The following is a 23746-nucleotide window of genomic DNA, read 5'->3' on the forward strand; positions in this document are numbered from 1 at the left end:
GTAATCAAAGGCAGCACATCATAGCATAAAAAGCAAACTGAAATATAGTAGCATGGACAGGTCTATAAAAGTCCAATACTTCACAGGCTTCAGCCTATAATTATTGGAGGCACGGTATATCAAGAACCAAATTCACTTTGCCAAATCAATGCACCTAGATCAGAATTCCATCGTTATTCCAACAATACCATTAAGAATGAGTTTAACATTATAAAAGTAACACCCAACCAACAAAAGCTTAGGCATTCATCATTGAGTTCCTCTTGCACTCGGACAACATGTCCATGTAGAACTGACACTTGCCAATGTCACTTCCGGAGCTATTAATGCACTGCAAGTTGAACCACAAACAATGGCTTCATCAGAATCTTCTTGTGAAGACAAGACAGGTCATACTGACATAAATACCAAAGAACAACCTCCAATTTGCAAATTATAGTAGTTAAAAGGTGTGAAATTAACACTTACATCATGGAATGCCTTAGTGTGCATACTGCAAGCATCTGAACCAGCACCGCTAGTCATTGGAGCAGCTGTAGCAGGTGCCTGAGAAGCAACAGTTTCATGTTGAATGGTGCGTGGACCCATGACAGCATCTACAGCCCTGTGTGCCACAGCACTTCCGGTACCAAAGGCCATACCTGTAAAACATAAAAATCAGAAACAGACTAGACATCTGTAAGCAACTTCGCGAACAAATTATACTTGAAGAACTGTTATTAAGTTCTCAACATACTGGAGGACAGCTTTGTAAAGAAAATACATTTTTATGAAGAAAAGAGAAAGGTCTTTAAAAGCTGTTTTGCTCTTGTTGAGAGTCTTGCAAACAAAATATAATTGAAGAACTATGATTTAAGTTCTCTACATACTGCAGGACAGCAGGATATCCTCATACCTTGAGCTATGGTAGAACCAATACCACCAAGCATGGATCCACCACCACTACTTTGCATGGGAGCTGGTGGAGGAGCATGGTTTACTGCAAAAAAGAGAAAGAGAGAGAATATGAAAACGCACAGGCAAAGGAAGGAAGCTGTACTACAAACCAATGACATAAATAATTTGCCAGGAGATAAAAGTCTGACTACCAAAAAAACCAACCTGGAGCAGGACGAGGGGCAGCACGGGGGGCAGGACGAGCAGATCTTCCTAGATAACAAAACAAGGAAAATAAAATATCATCAACCAGAACAAAAAGGGGCAAAAAGTTACCCTTCCTTTATCCATTAGCACCTAATGGAACTAATAAATTACAACAGAAGATTCAGTGCAAAACGTAAAGTGACAGATGCAAACATTGATTGAGAATTAAGATGAACTAGGGCAACCAACTGCCCAACCAACACAACAATAACAGTACATAATTGGGTGTCGGCAACCATATTATAAAGACAGCAAGAAAATATATTACTACCTCAATCCTATACAATGATCAGGAAGAATGATGCACTTAACGAAAATACATAAAATTGAGTTTTTAACCAATTCTGCATACTCTATCGTAAGAAATTCAGTCTGTATCATGTCCCTTTTGGCAATGGTCAAATCTCATTTCAAATTTTCTAAGCCTCATTTTTTTTTTTTGAGGAAGATCTCATGTCAAAAGTTCTAGCCTCGTGCCCAATACAAAAATTGAAAGACACAATTAAAAATAAAACTAATATCTCAGAACCACAAACAAACAGCGGTTCTTCGGTGAATACAGTGCAAAAGAATCAATACAGCAATTAGGTTTCAATGTAACTAAAGCTTGTCTTCTTCTTAACACCCAGGAGCCAGAAATATAATCAACCTGATATCCATCTAACTTGAGATGATTTAACTAACACATGAGATAAATAATTGGGAAACAAGCTCCAACTACGGCACCAACTATCGTATCTACAGTTTCTTCATTACATAAGCATAGTAGCGCAAGTATTAAGAGAATACAGAATTTAATCAATCACAAAAAAGAATATCTAATCTGTTTAATCTAAAAACCAAAGCTACACATTTAGAAAGTAGATAGATTTACATTGAAATGATGAAAAGACAAGTGTAGATGGAATATGCTTATTACCAGAGCTTCGGCGAGCCATGATTTCTTAGTAGAGGCGGCGAACCCCTAGACTAGAGACAGAGAGAATTTGGGATCACAATAAACCCTAGAAATGCACAGATATGTTGACAATATTTTTTCCCTCATATAGATATGTATGCTTTATTAAGGTCGCTACGTGTCACTATCTGAATGGCTGATGACTTCAATTGAACGAATCAATGCTGAAGCTCAGGTGATTTTCACCCCCAAATTTAAATTTACTTTAAAAATCAATATTTATTTATTTTCCAATTTTGAACAATTATCAAACTCTTTCATTTATCTTATTTAATTGTCCATTTTATGCTTGTTATATTACATATATGATATTCAAATGCAACAATTAGTAAGAAAAACGAGCATATATCTTAAAAATATGACAACGAATGAATTAATATCATCCCTCAAATTTAACATTCTACATAGACCGTTAATTCATAGTAATATAACAAATGAGAACTAATCATGCTTTTAGATTGTAAAGTATTTTCTCAAGGTCAATCTATGTGGTCTATCTACGCTACTTATCCAAGGTATAAATTACGTTATTTTTTTCACTATATTTTATGAGAAGGTATAAAATTTGATGTCACTGATTCGGCCACAACTTTTGTCCTCTCAATACAAGAAATCTATGAAATTTGTGAGGACCAACTCGTGTGGTGCAGAAACAATCACGGTTTCTTGAACAACTAGAAGACGCCTAGAAACGACTTAAAAATTCAAATGAAAAAACTTTGGTGAAGTCGAGACACATCAATTGCTAAATTATGAGGAAAAACAAAATGCAATGATCACTATCGAAGCAACTAAACGCAAAGTCGTCGACATGAGCAACATGCATTCCGCCCCTAAATTCAAAACAATCATCATGAATTCGTCAAATGCTTCGGAGGAAAATGAAGCCAACTTGGACAACAACAATTATACCTTCATCTTTTATAAATTGGCTTTCATCATATAAGCTTTTACCAATCGTATTTTTTCAACTTCTCTCCTTAAGGCTTGGTCTTTTTTGACCTTCTTTTTGTTAGGATTTTGTCCTGATTTTCTTTTCTTATTTGAAGTTTATTTATTTCTTTAAAGAAAAGTCAAGTATTACCATAAATACTTGAACTTTTTTTGAAAGGAAAATATAATGTTCTATATTTGGTTTATTTTTTCCTTAGAGGAAAAATTTGGAGATCTATAAATTGAAGATCCCTATTCTCATAGCACAACACAATAGAATCCACAATGTAGTCGTTTAGTGAGTTTTGTTTATGGGGAGATTTAATCTCTCAACAGTTTTAATATTTTTTCTTTATATTAGTTTTCATATAATAATATTAGTTTTTCGTATAAGTATTTGTCATCTAATTTATCAATCATATGATTTGCAAATTGCAAGTTTTCGCATGACGCCCTAATCACCTTCAGAACCCAACACTCTTCTAAAGGTGAATTTCAAGGATAGTATGGCTTCTTCCTTTTTTTTGTTATGTATAAATATATTCTCTATTATTTGAGTTGCTTACTGCCAGATTACTAAAAAAAATCTTCCATTTTTATTCTCACATTTAATTTCCTAGAAACATATGCTGAAAAAATCAGCTTCTGCAAAAATATGTAAATAACATTACGTAAACAACGTACATAAGTAGAGCAATCACAAATGTAATGTATAAACATGTGTATATATATATATATTACAGTCCTTTACTAATTGTCGGCCAACCATGTTTGGTTTTGTTAACAAACTTGGGATGAATGAAGTGGCAGAGCCAGAAAATTTTAATAGCGGGTTCAAAATCTAAGAAGGAAACACACGAACTAGTGGAAGGGGGTTCAATATCTATTATACATACCTAAAAAATAATTTTAACCATGTATAAATAGTAATATTTTTCGCCAAGAAAGTTCGGATGAACCCCTTCATTATATGCTGCCTTCGCCCCTGGCCGAATGTCTATGAAGTGTAAAACCTCCTAAATTTTACTCTAGGATTCTCATTGTCAATGATGCAGACTTAGAGCCGTTAATATCGGCTAGGCCCGTTGGGACGGCCTGGTCTAACCCGGGATTTGATAGGGCTGAGCTACGATTTTTGAAGCCCATTTAAGAAAAAGAGTTTTTTAGCCCGATCTGAATAAACCTGTCGATTTGTGGACTTGAGAAATATGGATAGGGCCGGCCCGTGGGCCAAATAAAAATTAATTAAAAAATAAAAATAAAATAGAGTATTAAAAATAACAGGAGTCTACACTCAAAATTTGTTTAAAGTTTGAAATATTACAATTAAAATACAAATTATGTTTATAAAATATGTACTATATAAAATAAAAAATTCCTAAAATTTCTAGGGAATCACTTAATAGGCCATAGCCTATGGAATATTATCATAGTTTTTGTGTTTTTATTTTGATCATTGGAAAACAATTATGTTAATATTTCTATTTACCTATTTATGTTTTTACTTGAAATCAAACTTAATAAATATTATATAGATAATTTCATTTGTGTATTTGATTAACAAGTAGTAACACTAACCTCATTTAATATTGTCTTGTCGATATTTATAATAATATTTTAAAATTATAATTTAATTTAAAAAATTATAAAAAATATAATTTTAAGACAAGAGGACTAGCTCGGCAAAGCCCATAGCCCACACACTTGTGGGCTGGATCGACCATTTTCTGGCCCACATAAAAAATGAGCTAACCCGATTTGGCCCATCAAATTGCAAAGCCTGTATAGGTTAGCCCGGATGGAATGGGCTAACCCATATTGACAGCTCTAGATGCGGTTAACCAACAAAATGTCATCGCCTAGTCACAAGTATATCTGGAAAGATAGGTTTAGCTTTTGGAAATACTTCTCTTGATTATTGAGTTCGTTGCTTAATGGCCATGGATCGTAAATCAAAGCGGCATAACATCACTATTAGATTTGTTGTCCTGAGTGAGAATTTTCAAATACAAATATAGGCTGACTACTAATTTGGAATTAAAGCCTCAAGGAAAGCGCATAGCTAGTCATAATACTTTGTTAGATGTTAAAAACTAATCCCCAGTTGTACTTTAGCTGCACTGAACAAAAATCTTTCATGGAACAGACCAAGAAAAAGAGAAGGACAATAATAACATGAATGTGGGATATTCAACAGGTACAGGCAAAGTCAAAATTCAATACTTGACACTTTCGAAGATGTCAGCTTGTTAATCAATTAAATTATACTCACACGAGACCTTGGAATTATATTATCTTAAACAATGGGTATAGTAATCAATGAAGCCAAATGTAGCAAATCATAGCATAAAAGCAAACTGAAATACAGTTATCATGGACAGGTCCATAAAAGTCCAATACTTCAGGCTTCAGCCCAATAATTATTGGAGGCAAGGTATATCAAGAACCAAATTCACTTGCCAAATCAGTCCCAGCTAGTTCTTGATCATAATTCAATCTTTTTTTAACAATCAGATTAAAGAATGAGTTCAAAGTTATTAACTCCCAACCAATAAGCTTAAGCATTCATCATTGAGTTCCTCCTGCACTCAGACAACATGTCCATGTAGAACTGGCACTTGCCAATGTCACTTCCAGAGCTATTAATACACTGCAAGTTGGAACCACAAATAATGGTATCATCAGAATCTTCTTGTGAAAACAAGACAGATCATACGGACATGAAGGCTGAAAGAATAACCTCCAATTTGCATATTATAGTAGTTAAAAGGAGTGAAATTAACACTTACATCTTGGAATGCTTTAGTGTGCACACCACAAGCATCAGAACCAGCCGGAGCTGCTGCTGCTGCCTCAGCAACAACAGTTTCATGTTGAATAGTGCGTGGACCCATGACAGCATCTACAGCCCTATGTGCCACAGCACTTCCAGTACCAAAGGCCATACCTGTAAAACATAATAATCACATCTTTAAGCAAATTTGCAACAAAATATAATTGAAGAACTCATTAAAGTGTACACACTGCAGGATATACTCATACCTTGAGCTATGGTAGAACCAATACCACCAAGCATGGATCCACCACCACTACTTTGCATGGGAGCTGGTGGAGGAGCATGATGTGCTGCCAAAAATTAAGATAGAATATGAAAATGCACGAGCAAAGGAAGGAAAGATCAAATCACATCAACCAAATGACACAAGTTGCCAAGAGATAAAAGCCTGACTACCAAAAAAAACTAACCTGGGGCTGGAGCAGGACGAGGGGCAGCTCGAGGGGCAGGACGAGGAGCAGATCTTCCTAAACAACAAATCAAGGAAATCAAAAATCATCAACCAGAACAAAGGGGGATAAAAAATCTCCCTTTGCCTTTTAGCAAAAAAAGAAACTGCTCTAATAAATTACAACAGCAGACTTTAGCACAACATATAAAGTGTCAAAATAAATGGAGAATCAAAATGAACTAGAGCAACCAACTAACAAAACATTAATATTACAGCATTGGATGGAAACCAAATTCCAAATACATCTGGAAAAAAATTACTACCTCAACATAAAGAACATTTAATTAAAACAAATTCCTATAATTGAGGTTTTAAGCAATTCTGCAGGCATTCTACATTCTCTTCCTTAAGAAATTCACTCTAAATCTCATTCCTTTTAGCAATTGTTCAATCTCATGTCAAAATTTCTGGTCTCGACACACAAATCTAGAAGACACAACTAAAAATAAAAGTTGTCTACATAACCAGAAATAAACACTGGATCTTGGGTGAAAACGCTAATAAGAAGAATCAATGCTGCAATTATCTTCTCAAAGCAACTAAACCTTGTATTCTTCTCAAACTACAAAGCCAGAAATACAATCAACCTAAGCAGAAAAGAATTCCTAGTCCCACCTAAGATGAACTCAATTGAGATTATTTAATTGTCACATGATTAAGCCTATGAAAAATAACTGTAAATAATAAGCTCTGATTAAGGGACCAAAGACCAACCAACAAGGGTTGTGATGGAGTGGTAAGTACTCTTCGTGCTTAACCACGAATTTGAGTTCCCTGGGTACGTACCGGACACCGTGTGGAAAACCAAAAAAAAGGCACCAAATACGGTATCAATATTTAAGCCTTGTACAGTTTTCTTCATTACATAAGCATACTTGCAAGTTATAAGAGAAGAAAACATTTATCGAAGGATGAAGGGCTTCAAAGTACCTAATATTCTGAAAGTTAAAAGATAATTGAAATTTCGCTAAAGCAATTACTTTTAATATGCTCAAGCAAGCAAGATAAGAAGTCAATACGATATGATTAAACTGTATTGATATACTAGTCAACTCAAATAGAAAGAAAAACCAAAACTTTACAATGATTCAGATCAGTTGAACCCAATCGAAAGAATATTAATCGTTCGATATCACAGCAAAGAAAATCCATATCCATATCAATCAATTTCCAGAAGTAACCAAAAATCAATGGAAAAAAAACCCCTAGAAAACAAAATAGATCTAAATAGAAAGATAAATAGTGAATCGAATATGCTTATTACCAGAGCTTCGGCGAGGCATGATTTGCTGATAGAGGAGGTGAAAACGTAGAGAGAGAATTGAGATCACAAAAAACCCTAGATATGCAAAGAGATGTCGATGAAGATGATATTTCTTACCAAATATAAGTATATATCATATTTATTTATTTCCAAAACTAGTCTTTTCTTTTATGAAAAGTTGTGACTTTTATTAAAAGTTGCGATTTTAATGAAGAGTTGCGACTTATTTCCAAAACTAACATTCCCCTTTCATGAAAAGTTATGACTTTAATGAAGAGTTGCGACTTTAATGAAGAGTTGCGACTTTTATAAAAAGTTTCGACTTTAATGAAGAATTGCGATTTTTACGAAAAGTTGTGACCTTTTCGAAGGGTTGCAACTTTTTCAAATAATTGTAACATTTTCGATAAGGCACAATAAACATTTGTTCACACTACCCTTTGTTGTATATAAATAGAGGGATTTCTTCTCATTTTAAACAACGAAAATTTTGAACATCTTCTTCTTCTTCACAATAAAATATTTGTATATTTTGCTCCGGTTGAGTGGCTCATTGACACTATTGCTTATGTTACAGATCCTGATATGTATTCTAACAGTCATTAATTTGTACTTATGTTATTAAGTATAAATGAGAAGATGTAATAATTTTCATTTTCCTCTACATTATTATTGTTTGTTACTACGTAATCTTGTATGTAAGATAATATAATGTTTTAGTTTTAATGACAGATAGGTTTTAAGTATTATTTTATAAATTTTGTGAAATTAAATTTTCGCGCGAAGCGCGAGTAATTTTACTAGTTGTTAATAATATTATGGATGTCCACGTGGCTTTCTTAGTGACCAAGAAAATACATAACTTTGTGCTCAAGAATAAGGTTTTTTTTTTTAATTAGCTTTTTTTCTTTTTTTTTAGTGTAACATATTAACCAAAACCTATTCATAAGTTGATTATATTTAATTTTTGGATTTTACACCTCAAATTCCCCCTTCTGTCCTCAACCACTCGAAAATGAGAAAAATCTAAGGGGGGGGGGGGGAGGGCGTCATTACAATGTACATACCTACGTGTGTGTACATACATACATATCTAAAATTAATTGGTCCAACTTGATCAACTTCTCGATCAAATGACATAAAAGCAAAAAACTGGTCAAAATCTAAGTACCTTCAAAGTGATATTAAAGTACACATATATATAAAAATCCTAAATTCAACTTTCTCCCTCCATTAAATTGCTCTTTTCTTAATTAAAGGTCTCGACTTTCAATTTTAGATATGAAAAAAATCTTGATAGTGAGCACTACCCCCAAATGAGATCCTACCTGACACGAATCCAAAATAATCATCAAACACCAAGTGGGAAACCCAAAAAAAACCTCTTTCTAGTGTGCATACTTTGATGTTCACTCTACGGTCTGTAATAATACCCTCAGTTTCTCAACCTCGTTATAGTTCTTTCACATAATGAGTAACTTGTTTATACCACAGTTGGTGCCAACGTACCCACTAATTTAAACTAGAAGTACCTTCATATAATACTAGTGCAAAACGAAGGCTCCACTCCAAGAATATTAGCGTTGAGTTTTTCACTGCATTTATATCATGGATCAAAGAGAGACTATTAAAATTGCTTCAGTGCTTAAATAAGATGTTTTGAAAGCCATAGTGCTGATACCTAATGCGGTAAACCAGATACCTACTACAGGCCAAGCAGCTAAGAAGAAGTGTAACGAACGAGAGTGATACTGATTCAAAATTAATTACATTTAAAATAGCAGAATAAACCTATATGATGGAATAACCTAAAATCTCAGCAATGTGTTTGCCTGAGTTACAGTATCATATGTACAAATGTATGCAACTTTGGCAGATATTAGACACAAGATATTTTAGTTCAACACCACCAGAGATGACCACAAATAAGAGAGCTCTATCATCATTCAGACGGAAGCACCATGTTCTCATCATCTGATGTGATGATACCAGCAGCAGCCATAACATCTGATCCATCAGCTTCACCATTATTCTACCAGTCAAAATATCATACCAAATTTAGTTTAGGTTTCAGAGATTACATATCAAAGGATATACGTAACCCCACCAGAGAGAGAGAAAGAGAGATGCACCTGTTCGCTAGATTTCACAGAGTGCTCCTGAGCTCCTGTAGTTGAAACTTTAGAAAGATCTCTTAAAATCCCCTGCAAAATTCACAAAGGAAAAGTAACATGACCACTCATACAACCAGATTACTGTTTGGACATGATAGAAATGACTTTTAAGTTCTGATTATAACTTACATCAAAACATAAAAATAGAAGTTGAGAGGAAAAGAGTGTTGAAAGCAAAACAACATACATTTCATGAACTTATTGGATAAGAATACAACATTTCATTTCATAGAAAATACCAAAAAACCCAAAATGTGATTGATAGACGAAGGGCTATTTTGAAGAAAGCATCCAAATGGCTGGCTGATGAGTCTTTTGAATGGAAGACATAAGAGGAGAAGAAGCAAAAAGTGGCGAAAGGAAAATTACATATTCAAATATACGATTCCAGAATTCAACTTTTGGAAGTAGGAACGAAAAGATAAACCAGCATTGAAGGGAAGTAACTTATGAAACACTTAAAGAGTGAGATCACTCATCACCTGGCACCTAGGAGGTAACCAATTTCTAGAAGAACTTGATTTGTGAAAGCATAACATTACACATTCAGTGCCGACTGCCGAGAAAAGATCAGACACAGTTTTACTGATGAGCAGGAAGTATATACAACTAATTGCAGTCATTTGAAGAACTAATTTTGGTAGTTCCTATTTTTTACCCTTTTTATTTTGGGAACAAGGTATGTACCTCGCCTCTATAACCCCCAAAGGTAGGGGTAAGGGTCTGCATACATCCTCCCCTCCCCACAGACTGAAAGGTAATTTTATTATAAAGAGTACCAAGTAGTTTTATTATTTTGTAGGAAAATTCTCTACACATTTATTTTTACGAACTCAGAAGATGGTTGATTTCATTGTCAACTTTTGAAGCTGAAAACATTTAACACTTTTCAAGTATGCATCTTGCGATTACAAAGCTCCTCATAGAAAGCAACTCCCTGAAAAGGGATCTCAGTGACAGAAAGGTAATATGTCTAGTTTTATCATCCTCACTCAACCAAAAAGAAGCGCAAATATACTGCCGAAGGAGAAGGATAATTCCTAATTTTGAGTTCAATAGCCTAATGTAAAAAGAAGAGGCACACTTAACCACAGAATACATTCTCTACAAGGTGAAACTGCAAAATAGGTACTTAAATGTCCTAGCAGTGTTGCAAAGCCAATAGACATGGCGAGTAAGTCATAAGATAATCCATTCAAAGCATAGTATGACACTAGATAAAAATATGAATATAGAAGAGAAACAATAACCAACTAATCAGACTGTCAGGAAGAGTTAACTACATAATAAAAGAAAAGTGAGCAAAGGAGGGAGGATGTAGAAGAACTGTTGGCGTTGGTTAATAATATAGCCAATATTCTTGCAAAACTAGGAGAAAGTAGAGTTAATTTCATGTCCTTCAACTCTTCTCTCATTTTTTTTCTCCTTCTGCTTCTATACTTCACCTTTTCATATGCCGCTTTAAGGATCAATTTAACAAGTATTACAGGACATCTGAAGTTAAAACCTCATAAAGTGGCTAATAAACTTTGGGATGTACTTTGGAGCTATAGGGTCATCATTTTTAACTCCGTCTGCTTCTACACTTCACCTTTTCATATGCAGCTTAAAGGATCAATTCAACATGCATACTATTACAGGACATCTGAAGTTGAAATCTCATAAGATGGCTAATAAACTTTGAGATGTGCTTTGGAGTTATAGGGTCATCTTTGAGATAGCGAATATGAACCTTGGGCACATTTGGCTTTTTGAAACCCAAAAACTAGGTGGTGTTTGGAAGAACAACCTTGGGTTAAAAAGGGCAGCCAAGTGCACAAAGCATCCCGTGTTAGCAGGGATGTGATGTAGACAACCTACACTTGGGTTATAGAAAAAAAAAACCAAAAATTTCGAAAACGTAAAAATAATTCAAATTTGTTTTGATTTTCCAAGAGAAAAATCTTACCTTTTGAAGTTCCAGTTTGACCTTTCTTTTCTTTAATATGGTCTTTCTGTAAAAAATATTATGCACCATTGCTTCTCCCTCGTCTTCTTTTTTTTCATTTTTTAGCTCGTGATATCCTTTTTAAAAATCTTTTTTTCCTTGTAATCATAAGTCATGTTTTTATGTCATACGGTACAACCTTGTTAATCTAATGCATGTCTTCTTGTTGAATTATTACATATATTTATACTATGATGGTTGAAATAATAATGGGGATTAAAAGTTACCGTTATAGTTTTTAGATAAAGTAATAACTTTTATTAATATTTGAACAGAAAACATACACTAGTAACAAAAAAGAAGAAATACTACAAAAGGAGATGGTTTTCTACTAATGACACCCAATCTTCTATACATAAAGGCACCTTATGGATGCACCAAAAAGATATAAGGGGTGAAATATCATTCCTTAACTACACAAAATTCATCTTACACCGTCAAAACTTTTCTATTTTGATGCTATAGGACAATGAATAAGAGGTAGTCAGCATCGCCTCAATCATTGCACATAAAGAACCGACATAAGTAACTTTCCTCTTTCTTAGATTCTGAGTCATCAAGAGATCACCACTTAAGCTGCTAACCAAGTGGAAAAACATACCTTTCTTGGTACCTTCCAGATCCAAATCGACCTATACAGGAAGTCCACCTCCTTCCTAATCAAAAACTTCTCATAATAGGCTTTAATAGAGAGAGCACTCTCTTATTCCCCACCCCCACTTTCAAAAATCTGCTCTATCATGTGTTATACATTGTTTGTAGAGTAAATCAATAAGCCTTTGGAATTCTATCACTTCACAAAACAATTTTCCATCTTGTAATCTTGGACTTATTGAACTGTCACCTTCTGGCATGAACTTCTATTAGTGGTGGGCGTTGGGTTCTTCGGTTTGATTTTATCAAACTTTGGTTCGGTTCTTCAGTTTTAGAAAAGTGTGCACTGTATACCAAACCAAACTAATTCGGTTCGGTTCGATAATTTCTACTTCGGTTCGGTTTGTCGATGTTTTTAAATCGATTTTTCGGTGTGAATGAAAAATAAAATGACAAAATCAAAGTATAAGATACTTAAAAATTTAAAACTATGTTAAGGAATGATGTGTCTCGCTGTGGAACACTTATTGTGCTAACTAAAAGACTATATTTGTCTTTATCAAGAACATTGTGCCTCCAACTATTTTTGAGAAAAAAACAAGTACGAAGACGGGTTCCTTTACATAACGTACATTGATAAAATATGTTTGAGTTCCTCTTGGGATATAATATTTGAAGTTAACTATTGAATTGTACATTTGTTTCTACTTTGATTTGTTCATGAATGATTTAATTATTAGTTGAATTTTTTTTTAGTTAAGAGAATGCCCCATAAATCATATATCATATATATATATATATATATATAAAAGAGAACCCCTAGGCCCGCCTACGTGGCGCCACCACAAACCAGGATTCCTTTTTAATTTATTTATTTCCAAAACTAGCATTCCCCTTTCATGAAAAGTTGTGCCTTTTATGAAAAGTTGCGACTTTTATGAAAAGTTGTAACTTTTATGAAGAGTTGCGATTTTTATGAAAAATTGTGCCTATTATGAAAGGTTATGACCTTGCCGAAGGATTGTAACTTTTCCTAAGAGTTGTGACCTTTCTGATAAGGCACAATAAACATTTAAATATTCATGTACGATTTTTTCCTTCCTTTTCATCTTATTGTTACAGATCTCGGTATGTTTTTTCAGTGTTATCAAAGGCGCGCTTTAAGCGCGCTTAAGCCCTGAAGCGAGGCTCAAAACGTGTTGAGCGCTTCGCCTCGCTTTATGTGCGCTTCAGTGTGTCATCAAGGTTCTAAGGCAAACACTTCCTTGCCAAGGAGCCTCTTATGGAGAAGTGAAACTAAATGATTGATATTTCACTTTATCATTTTTTTTTTTTCAATTTCTTTGGTCTATATTTGTCATTTATGTTTATAATTATTAGTCTTAGACTAAACATATATATTTGTATTCTTTTCTCCCTTTGCACCTTTTTTCATTCAAGCCCACGCTTTATTTGCGCTTTGTGCTTAAAGCCCCCACGGACCTTAGAGATTTTTTGCGCTTTTCGCCTTTGATAACACTATGTTTTTTTTATAGCCATTAATTTATGCTTATGTTATTAATTGCTTTTTTTGAGTACATATTTTTAACTTTGTTGTTTATGATTCTGCAAAGTTATTGTTATAAGTATTTGTTAGAACAGATTAAATAACACACGTTAGTTGAGTATTCACGCAAGTTTTCTCTAATGAAATTATTGAAGGTACAGTAAAAAAATTCCTTAAAGATCTATACTACAATCTCTTGAAGACAATCAAATTTGGTGTGCCATTGTAAGGACATAAAGGCCTTAAAAACTTTATCGCACCTTGATGTGAGAAGTGAACCAGGAAAAGAAGACAAAAATTAATAAACTATTGACTTGGGTTCAAAGATGTACCAGATGACCTATAGAGGAATATGACTAGACTGGAGCCTCTTTTAATCCCAAAGACATAGATAACTACACAGTAAATTAATTGCTCATATTCAATATGAAGTATGGACAGATTCTCAAGTTTACTGCAAGTTGTAAATACTTTTCTTGAATTAATAGATGTGTTTCTCGACACCGCGATTGCAAGTTGTAATCACTATGGTATGTTGATTTTTAAAAAACACCCAAATAAAATGAATAATTTGTGTAATATTTTTACCTTTCAAGTATATATAATAAGTTGAATTGTTGTCCAATATGGTACATTCGCCCTTTAATTTTTCATTTTAATAATTACTTATGATACATTTAAATAGGGAACCTTAAAATGATATACGTAAAACAAAAGGTAGAGTTGAACTTTCTACACGTTAGAATTAGAATATTTGTTCATTTTTTCATCCTATTAAAATTTATTTATCCCTTCACCAATAATTATTTATTTATTAGAAAATTTAATATCTCCAATTGATGTTCATTTGAATCCCCAAAAATATCAAATAGTAACACTTCCCAGACAAAAAGATAAATTATAAAATCAAATTAAAGATGATTGATTGAAGGATAAATGATAAGATATTATAAAAAGTATAAAATAAAATTAAAGATGATTGATTGAAGGATAAATGATAAGATATTATAATTATCATCTTCCTTTACATTATTAATGTTTGTTACTACGTAATCTTGTATATAAGATAATATAGTGTTTACTTTTAATGACTCATAGGTTTTAAGTAGAGTATTATTTTATAAATTCCGTGATATTAAATTCCCGCGCGAAGCGCGAGTGATTTTACTAGTATATATATAAAAGAGAACCCTCAACCTGCTGACGTGGTGCCAACACAAGCAAGGACTCCCTTATATTTTAATATATTTCCACAAGTACCCTTCCCCTCCTCCCAAAACTTCACACTCAGTCGTTTCCCTTCATATACAACGTAACTCTTCATAACAGATGCGACGAAGGCCTCTTGGCTCTTTTCACAATCTTCCAAACAACTTTCATACAACAACTTCTTCGGCAGAATTTGATATTTTGCATACGTAGCCTTTAAAGTTGTTCAAATCGCCGATGTTCTTCATGTTCCTTCCCAACAATCTTTCCTTCAGTACCTTTCTCGACTGAATTTGAAAGTTCTCCTCTCATGTCGTTCACGTTGGCAGAAAACCGTCCCACATCCCTACAAAACATTCAGGTATGATGCTTTATCAATCTCCTCCCTGTGTTTCCTGTTTCTTCCCAATAACTTCCCCTTAACACCTTCTTTTATAGCAAAACAGATTCGAATGCTTTTGAAAGTTCTCCTCTGCTGCGATTGTAGTGTGCAGAACACCGACTCAAGTCTCTAGCAACCATCCAGGACGATGCGTTATCAATCTCCTCTCTATTTTTCTGTTTCTTTCTACTTCCACTCAGCAACTTCCCCTTAACACCTTCATCCCTAAAAAACTCGAAACTTTCTATGCAGTCTTTGACGTTGTGCACAGCGCCGGCAACACTGGTAAAGACCATCCAGGTACATGCTTTTCAGTTTGCACACACACTATTGTAATCCTGTTCCATCTTGTCATTCTGTTTTAACTCGATTGATGCAATGGTATAAAGATAGATTTGTTTTTATATATGCACAAATGTACGCTAGCATTATTAATACAAACGTTGGGTGTCCTATCCAACTTGTGTATTCCAATTATTCCATGAGTACTTGTTACCTCCCACCATCACAAATATTTGATAGTCTGTTCACCAAGGCTTAGGCAGATGGAATGAAATCATTTAGTGTTTCTTGCATCTACTAGATTCGAACTTGAGACCTCATGGTTCTCTTCTCACTTCATTGACAACTAGGCCGTACCTTTGGGTGCCAATCACACCTTCCTACCTAACCCAGTTTCATATCAACAAATAATGTCTTCCAAAATTTGGTCAAGGGATCACTGCTTATCCATTAAACATAGAAAACGAGAATAGTACAACATAACACACAATACTATTTACATAATGAGGTTCATATAAATGGAACAAAATGTCAAGACACAATTATCACTATGTGAACTGACAAGTGGAAAAACCAAGGTGTATAGTTTTCAAACACAATACTAACCTTATTGGCCCACGTAAGTCCACAGGCATTGCAAAGTGACCTCGGGCCAGCTGGTCCACGGCGCATCATAGGAGTGGATTTCGAATTAGTTCCACAATGTCTACATCTGTTGAGACAACAAGAAAATAAGATCTCAGTTGCTGCATTTGTTTGATTTGATCAGTTCAACTTAGACGCCACATATAGTTTGGATATTCTGGTATATAATGGGTCAACAGGTTATCACTATTACTGTCTGACTTAATCAACAGAACAGAAACACAAACGACTACAGATCTAGAGAAGTCTGACACTCACAATGTTTCCTGTTCTTCTTGGCTAGAGCCTGCATTCCCCTCTGCAGAAGAAGAAGCTGCTTCATCAGATACTGGCTTGGAAGATGTAAACTGACCCTTTTTTCGCTGCATCCTGACAATAAATCCAAGAACTGTGAGATGCAATAGACCACAGATCAATTTGACCAAAACTACTTTGAATGACCACCCTAACTAGTCTGCACGTCAAAAAGTAGGCAAAGACTGAACTTTAGAGCTTCAAACAGAAAAATCAAAAGAACCAAGTAACCTTATAATTTTTTCCTATCCTCCACCCCTCCCTAGAACTCTCTAGTAAAAATTTATCACTGGACTAAGAGGTGTTTGACCGTGAATTTTTTTTTTTTTATATTTTTGGAGTTGACTAATTTGGTCATAAAATTCAAAATTCAACTTTTTAGGAATTTGAAAAATATCAAAAAGTTATTTTCTTTTTTTTTATGGCGGTGGTGACTTGGCCAGCTTTTGCGCACCTGGACTAGTTCCAAGGGATACATATTACCTCCCACCAACAACAGGTATCAAAAAACTCTATCCACCAAGGCTAGGACAAATGGGACGAATCACCTAAAAATAATTTCCACTCTAAATTCTCACAAATATTTAAAAACAACTTGTAACCATGGCCAAACACAACCTACAAAACATATGGGGAAAGAAAAAGAAAAGAAGATATTGCATTCACAACATTTACACTGTCTCAAGCCCACAACTAGATGTCACTACAAACATCTTTTAGCAATAGCCATTTTACTTCCATAGGAGGAGAGTTCCAAATTGACATGCCCGCGAAATGAAGATTAAAATAAGCCTTACATGAGAGATAAGCCAATGGAAGATTCCATTCACTACCATTAATATAATATTTGTACATATTACCATGACCAGCTTGACACCCAGAATCCACCCACCAAATCGAATACCAAGTCAAAAGATTGACAAGGTATGTGTCATTCTAGTATGCAAATGCCATTAAGCTCCTTCAAAGTTTCCTCCAATGATCTTGTTACTGAAAGTGCATATCCAGTCATGGCATTGGTAAACCCATTATGAGTGTAAGGAAGTCAGGGTTATAGTTGCCCTTCATCATACTTTTTTGATATATTTTCCCCTACCATCCAACTTTAGGCACATATTTGCCCTTGAGATGGTTAAGTCTCATCTCCCCGCTTTTATGTGGCATGCCTACATGGATATATATATATATTTATTCCACTTAAATTTCCTCCTAATTTAATTATTATACCCAACTTAATATCGTACCCACCCATTTAGTCCATAAAACCCACTCCTAATACTCTTATTTCATTGTCACTTCTCCATGAAAAAAAACTATCATGTTCACATGTCAAGCAATGGTTTATTTGTGGTTAAATTTTCAGTTCATGCTCACTTTCACTAAATACATCTGCTTTTTTCATTTTTCAGGAGGGGTGCCCATGCTCTGCCACTATAACATTCTCTGTTCCTCCTCAGCTTGATGGATAGTACTTTGGCTAAAGCATCACCATCTACAGCAGTGAATCCCTTTCATCTGGAGCTAAGAGTCATGTGCTGAAGTTTTTCCTTTTTTTCACTTCTGGATAGATAGCATATTTCCATGACTTTCTAATCTTTTGTTATGTTACATAGAATTGAACTGATTATGTTTACAACTTAGTGGTATCTCCATTTCCCAAAAGGTGTTTTTTAGAGCTTGCAGTTTTGTTTATTGTACGTTCATCTCAACAAGGGAATCATAAATTAGTACCCAATGTATATACTAAAATAAATAAATACAACTAAGGGATAATTTCATAGACCTCCCTCCAAGTTCCCTTTATAATACTTAGTTCCCTTGTGGTTTGAGATGACACCAGCCTTCCTTAATTTGATCTCTTTTGTAACCAAACTAGTTTTAAGTAATAAAAGTCATGTATAGTCCAAGTTTACAATAGTCAAACTTTATTAACTGCCCTTAATTTGAACTGATCCATACTTCCCTAGTCAACATAAATTTGCTAGTTGCGGATTTTCAACTTTTTCAGAGTTTGAGATGGAAAATTTCAAGCACTACTAAAGAAACTTAGTACTTTACCTGTTTACCAACAAGATAGCTGTAAATTGGGGAAAATCTTGCAATAGGTTAGAAGCATCTGATAAATCAAGAAAAAGTAACACAGGAAACTAGAAAAGAAGAGGAAAAGAAGAAAGTCCCCAAAGGAGCTGTAACTTGTACAGTTGCAAAAGGGTAAACTTGGAATATACATAATTATTATTATTTACAAGGGAGATGAGCGTCAATCAGTAAACCATGAGGGAGGTAAGCATTATGAAGCTATGTTGCTCAGACTCTTCAATAATGTCAAGGGGTGCGTGTCGGATTCGCCAAAAGTGGTGTATTTTTGGAGAATCCGACATGGGTGCGGCATCAGAAGTGAAGAGTCCGCGCAACTTAGTTATGAAGCCAAACCTGAGGGGAGGTCTTTGAAATTATCCCTAAAATTCTAAAACTAAGTAAATAATAAACCACCGATATATCAGGGAAAGGAAAAAACAACTGATTTATATCTCACTCACTCCAGCTTCTTCTTTTTAAGTCTTACGCACTCCAACTTAAAAGCAGGAGACTTGAACTCATTTATACCATACAATTAGCAGCACAGCAATAACAGAAACTTCTACCATTCAGTAAGATGAGGAACTAGCAGAAAGGTATCATAACAATATGCCTTACAAGGGACAAGTTGTCACTGTTCTTCTATGAAGCATATGGAAACAGTTTGCTAACGTTTCAGGCAATTCTTTGTTTCCTCACACTCCACATAGCTATCTAGAGCAACAAAAAGTGACGAACGTAAAGCATCAAATAAGTGTATTTAATACTCCAATTCCAACTAAATTAAAGGTAAGTTAAATTAGAGACATAACAAAAATTGGTGGAGATGACTACTGATTAGTCATGGTACATCAAACATGGTCGAATTTCATTTATCCAACACTTCCAACGTTATCTTTAAGGAAATAAATAAAGCTATATTACCGAAGTGCAACTTCTTTCCGAACAGTATATCGGATCTTTTTATCAAAACATCTTTCTTTCCTTTTTTCCCTAAAACGACTCAAAGAAGCTGCCCGTTGTGGTTGATTCAATCTTCCAGGACCTTCACTTGAAGCCTAGGGAAATTGCAAGAGAAGAACCATAAATGATTGTAAACCAGTGTAACAGCAGAACACTACAGGAGGGAGTAAAAATACATACCCTATGACTCTGGGAAGCCATATTGACAGTAGGGATGCCAGCAGGGACTTCATATCCCCCCAACAGCAGCAGCACCGCCTGAACCTGAAAATCAATGGAGACCCAAAAAAACATTATTTCTCCATATAGTGATTGCCTTAATGACAAAATTATTCACCATTTCCAACAAAAAAGGACCTAATTAGAGCGGAAAAGATCATAGAATAATCATTTAGCTGACCTCATCGGGATTGAGGCATAATTGATTTCAAGATTGATTCATCACGATGCTTGTTGATAAGCAGACAGCAATTCAAGCAAACTAAGCTAGATAAAAGTTAACCCATCTCAGTAAAGTTCTTAAATTTAAGAGTCACTCCTATATTTGGAAAAGAAAAAACCTTGGTTGACCTCCTTACTTGGAAGGCTAATCAACTTTTCATACCAACTCATCATTCACATACAACCGAATCTTAGAAATTACCAATTCCCAAGTCTTGAATCACCTCAATTACAAAAGCAACATCAACAACACCTCAATCCCAAGCTAGTTACAGTTGGTTATATGGATCCTCAATATACATTTTGCTTCGTTTGGACACGTTCATTCCATTAAAGCAGGTGTTTGCCTGGACTTCTAAGTCCTACAAAACTTAGTGTTTTTCAGTCCTTGTGGAAACCATGTAATGTTATCCATGAATATACTAAGCAAAGACCTTATTGATGGGGAATGTCTGCCTGGATTTATGTACAATAGACTCTCTAACAAAACCCTAGTTTATCCTACGCTTTTAGAAACCAAGTGGTTCGCGTGGTATCGACCTAATACTAAACAGACTGCAAAAAAGGCGATAAAGATTCCCATGTAAAGGCATAATTATTTGTACTAGAACAAGAAGAAAGACTTAAATCAAAGAAGCACCTTTTCAGGAGAAACAGCATCATACACAAACACTTCGCCTCGAAATGACAGCGTAAGCTGATCGCTACTTCCTCCGCCAACCATTTCCGAGCCAGGGACATACATAGAGTTATGCGGAACGCCTTCCACACCATTCAGCGCCGCCGCTGTAGTAGCCATGGTACCATCGGCGCCGTTATGGAGCCCGTGGTGGTTATGGTCGTAGCCAATGTGATGAGAAGAGTCTTCTATGGACTCCATTCCTCCTCCACCGCCACCGCCGGCGACGTCGACGTCATCGTCGTCACCGTCGTCGGCGAAATGAGTTTGTTGCTGTCCCTCTCGCTGTACTGCTGCGGTCATTGTTTCTATTCTGTACATCGTGTCTCTAATCCCTGTCATTTCTCCCTGAAAAATCCTTATATAAGTATTACTTTGGAGATTATTTTAGCTTAGGGCCTGTTTGGAAACAAGCTGATTACTTTTTAATCTCTTTCTTTTATTTTTGTTTTAATTTTTTCCGTTTTAATGTAATATTTTTATTATTTTAAATTGTTTTTTTTATTATCCTAATATTTTCTAATATTTTTTATATTATTTATATTTCATTTCATTCTTATTCTCAACCTTTACTTCATGTGATTCCATGCAATTTTCCGTATCTTCTAAAAATAATCATTAGTATAATTTTGTTAGTATTCTAATAATTTTTAAATTGAAGTAGAATTCATTGTTGAATAAAGTTATAGACTTACGTTTTTCTTTTCTTTTAAATCATATTTATGTATGTTATGTTGAAATTTGACATAAGAGTATTATGTTAAATTTTTTGTTTTGAATTTAGAACTTATGTTATATTTTTTAATTTAATTTGTTTTAGGAGTATTGACTCAATATTTTATATTACAAGCTATTTTTTTAAAGTTAGACTTGATATATTATCTTTTTAGCAAATGTTTTAAAATTTTATGACATTATATTTATAATGTTAATCTTTTTGTCAAACATGCATTTCATGATGTTCATAGAAATTATGTACTTTTAGTTTTTATGATTAATTTAATTAAAATATACTCAATTGAAAAATACAAATAAATTATTTTTTATAATATTAGTTAAGAACATATGTTTATTAATTAATATTTTCTCAAGAGACAATATATATCTTAAATATTTAATATCATTTATAAAGGCCCTTATTTGTCTAATATATTTTTTGTATTTAAATAATTAATTTTTATTTTTAAAATTCAATATAACCTTAAATTTTTAAATGATTACACTTGTGCAACCAAACAGTACACTTGTAATTACACTGTATTTACACTGTGGTAAACAAATAGGTCAGCGTAATTACTATGTTGTGTAATTACTAAGTTGGTAATTATTACCTTAGTAATTACACCAATTCCAATTACCTGGTGGATTTCCAAACAAACCCGTATTTTGATTTTAAATTTGAAATTTGAAAAATATTTTTAAGAAGTTTTTATTATTAAATATAATTTTCAACTTTCAAATGTTTTAATTATAGTTATACTATTTTTCAAAATAACAATTCTTATACAAATGTGTTCTCAAGAGTCATTGATTTAGAAGAAAATTATGGGTGGATATTATTATGCATGAATTATTAATACAGAAAATAATATTGTTATGCATGATTTTGTAATGCAGTACTTTTATGAGATGTTTGATTTGCTGTGTAATTGTACTAAAAAATTGTATAGTGTATTAATTTATATTAAATAAAACCACCGTTTACCTAACAAATCAAATAAGATATTAATTTATATTAAATAAAAGATATTGTCAGTTAATAATTTTATTACATGTATTATGAATCTTGTACATCTTTTATTTAGGGTTATTTTAAATAATATTGTATATAGTATATATAGCATATGAATTTTATTATATACTTCCACATTCTATTTCAAATAAAATAACAAATAAATTATCACATAATTTACACATGTATTGATAATGTAAAAAAATAAATTGAATTTTATATAAATAATGCTAAATTTTATGTTTAAAGGTTTTTTTTTTTTAGCTTAAAGAAGTAAACGAGTCAGATTTTAATTAAAAAATATGTACAAAAGAGCTAGCACAAAGTGTCAAAGCCCATAAAAAACAATAATCTAAAGACAGAAAGTCTAAAAACAAAAGAACATGCAATAAGAAATAGGAAACAAAAGGAAAATTCTAGAAGTGGAAAGTGAAGTTGTGAAGCCATCGATCGGAAGTTGAAGAGATTTAAGCTCTCTCAACAATGTCCAATCAGACCAGTTGAGTATGCTCTTCAGTGATTTGTTCTTCAACATCTACAACTGATTTCACTTAAGTAAACTCTTCACAAAATTAGTACTCAATTCTTCCATAGGTTGACAACTTTTACAGAGTAAAGCTTTGCATGAAACTAATTCATCAGGATTTGATCTTTGGAGAGTTCAATTATAATATTGGTGAACTATTTTTCTAGGTCCTTAATCAATTTGTTTAGTCGATCAAAACTCTTCAATAGCATAGCCAATATGGATTGATGTAGCTTCAAAGATGCAAGTAAGTAGAGAAAATTGAAGGAAATGTATCCTTTAAGTTTGGAATTAACTATTGGTAACTATTTTGACCAAGAAAAGGTCAAACACACTTAACTATTAAATTTAAGTTAATTGTGGACTCAATTTAACATTTTCAAAACTTATAATCTTTTTAGAAATACAAAACAATCCACCCACTAAATAAACAAACTTTCCACTCCCTCTCTCAAACATTCTCCTCTCTCTCACAGAAGAAAACGTTCTCCTCTCTCAAAAATTCAAAATTGCTTCAATCGGGACAATCAATTTCTCCGGTAACTTTCAACTTTCGACGGCAATAACGATTTGCAGGTAAAGCTTTATTTTTTTGAAACAAATTAGGGCTTTTTAGTTTTTTTTTTTT

At 33.7% G+C, this 23746-nt stretch overlaps 3 protein-coding genes across 3 annotated transcripts; all 3 read right to left on the reverse strand.

Annotated features, from left to right (window-relative positions):
- On the reverse strand, positions 1-2174 carry LOC102602215 (coiled-coil-helix-coiled-coil-helix domain-containing protein 10, mitochondrial-like). Its single transcript, XM_006359719.2, has 5 exons — positions 2063-2174; positions 1102-1149; positions 896-979; positions 469-641; positions 1-331 (listed from the first exon to the last, which is right to left on the reverse strand). Exons 1-5 carry the CDS (start codon positions 2079-2081, stop codon positions 239-241), a joined length of 417 nt encoding a protein of 138 aa, XP_006359781.1. The 5' UTR covers positions 2082-2174; the 3' UTR covers positions 1-238.
- A 3101-nt stretch (positions 2175-5275) lies between these two features.
- LOC102602548 (uncharacterized protein C6C3.02c-like) lies at positions 5276-7692 on the reverse strand. Its single transcript, XM_006359720.2, has 5 exons — positions 7586-7692; positions 6281-6337; positions 6077-6160; positions 5824-5981; positions 5276-5684 (listed from the first exon to the last, which is right to left on the reverse strand). Exons 1-5 carry the CDS (start codon positions 7602-7604, stop codon positions 5592-5594), a joined length of 411 nt encoding a protein of 136 aa, XP_006359782.1. The 5' UTR covers positions 7605-7692; the 3' UTR covers positions 5276-5591.
- Positions 7693-9194: 1502 nt separating this feature from the next.
- On the reverse strand, positions 9195-21235 carry LOC102602887 (GATA transcription factor 24-like). The gene is made up of 7 exons (XM_006359721.2): positions 20822-21235; positions 19921-20004; positions 19702-19835; positions 16663-16773; positions 16366-16471; positions 9718-9789; positions 9195-9617 (listed from the first exon to the last, which is right to left on the reverse strand). The coding sequence occupies exons 1-7, from the start codon at positions 21200-21202 to the stop codon at positions 9528-9530; spliced, it is 978 nt and encodes a 325-aa protein (XP_006359783.1). The 5' UTR covers positions 21203-21235; the 3' UTR covers positions 9195-9527.
- Between the last annotated feature and the right edge of the window lie 2511 nt (positions 21236-23746).

This window comes from Solanum tuberosum, unplaced genomic scaffold (assembly GCF_000226075.1).
Source record: "Solanum tuberosum cultivar DM 1-3 516 R44 unplaced genomic scaffold, SolTub_3.0 scf00305, whole genome shotgun sequence".
Classification (NCBI taxonomy): Eukaryota; Viridiplantae; Streptophyta; class Magnoliopsida; order Solanales; family Solanaceae; genus Solanum; species Solanum tuberosum.

Excerpts from the sequence above, each read along its gene's own strand:
- LOC102602215 (XM_006359719.2), bottom strand. Across the intron at positions 642-895 it reads TGGTTCTACCATAGCTCAAG|GTATGGCCTTTGGTACCGGA; the intron begins GTATGAGGATAT and ends TATGTTTTACAG. Across the intron at positions 332-468 it reads ACACTAAGGCATTCCATGAT|TGCATTAATAGCTCCGGAAG; the intron begins GTAAGTGTTAAT and ends TTCAACTTGCAG.
- LOC102602548 (XM_006359720.2), bottom strand. Across the intron at positions 6,161-6,280 it reads TCGTCCTGCTCCAGCCCCAG|CACATCATGCTCCTCCACCA; the intron begins GTTAGTTTTTTT and ends AATTTTTGGCAG. Across the intron at positions 5,982-6,076 it reads TGGTTCTACCATAGCTCAAG|GTATGGCCTTTGGTACTGGA; the intron begins GTATGAGTATAT and ends TATGTTTTACAG.
- LOC102602887 (XM_006359721.2), bottom strand. The coding sequence starts at position 21,202 with ATGACAGGGATTAGAGACACGATGTACAGAATAGAAACAATGACCGCA. Across the intron at positions 19,836-19,920 it reads TGGCTTCCCAGAGTCATAGG|GCTTCAAGTGAAGGTCCTGG; the intron begins GTATGTATTTTT and ends CAATTTCCCTAG. Across the intron at positions 9,618-9,717 it reads CTGTGAAATCTAGCGAACAG|AATAATGGTGAAGCTGATGG; the intron begins GTGCATCTCTCT and ends TTTGACTGGTAG.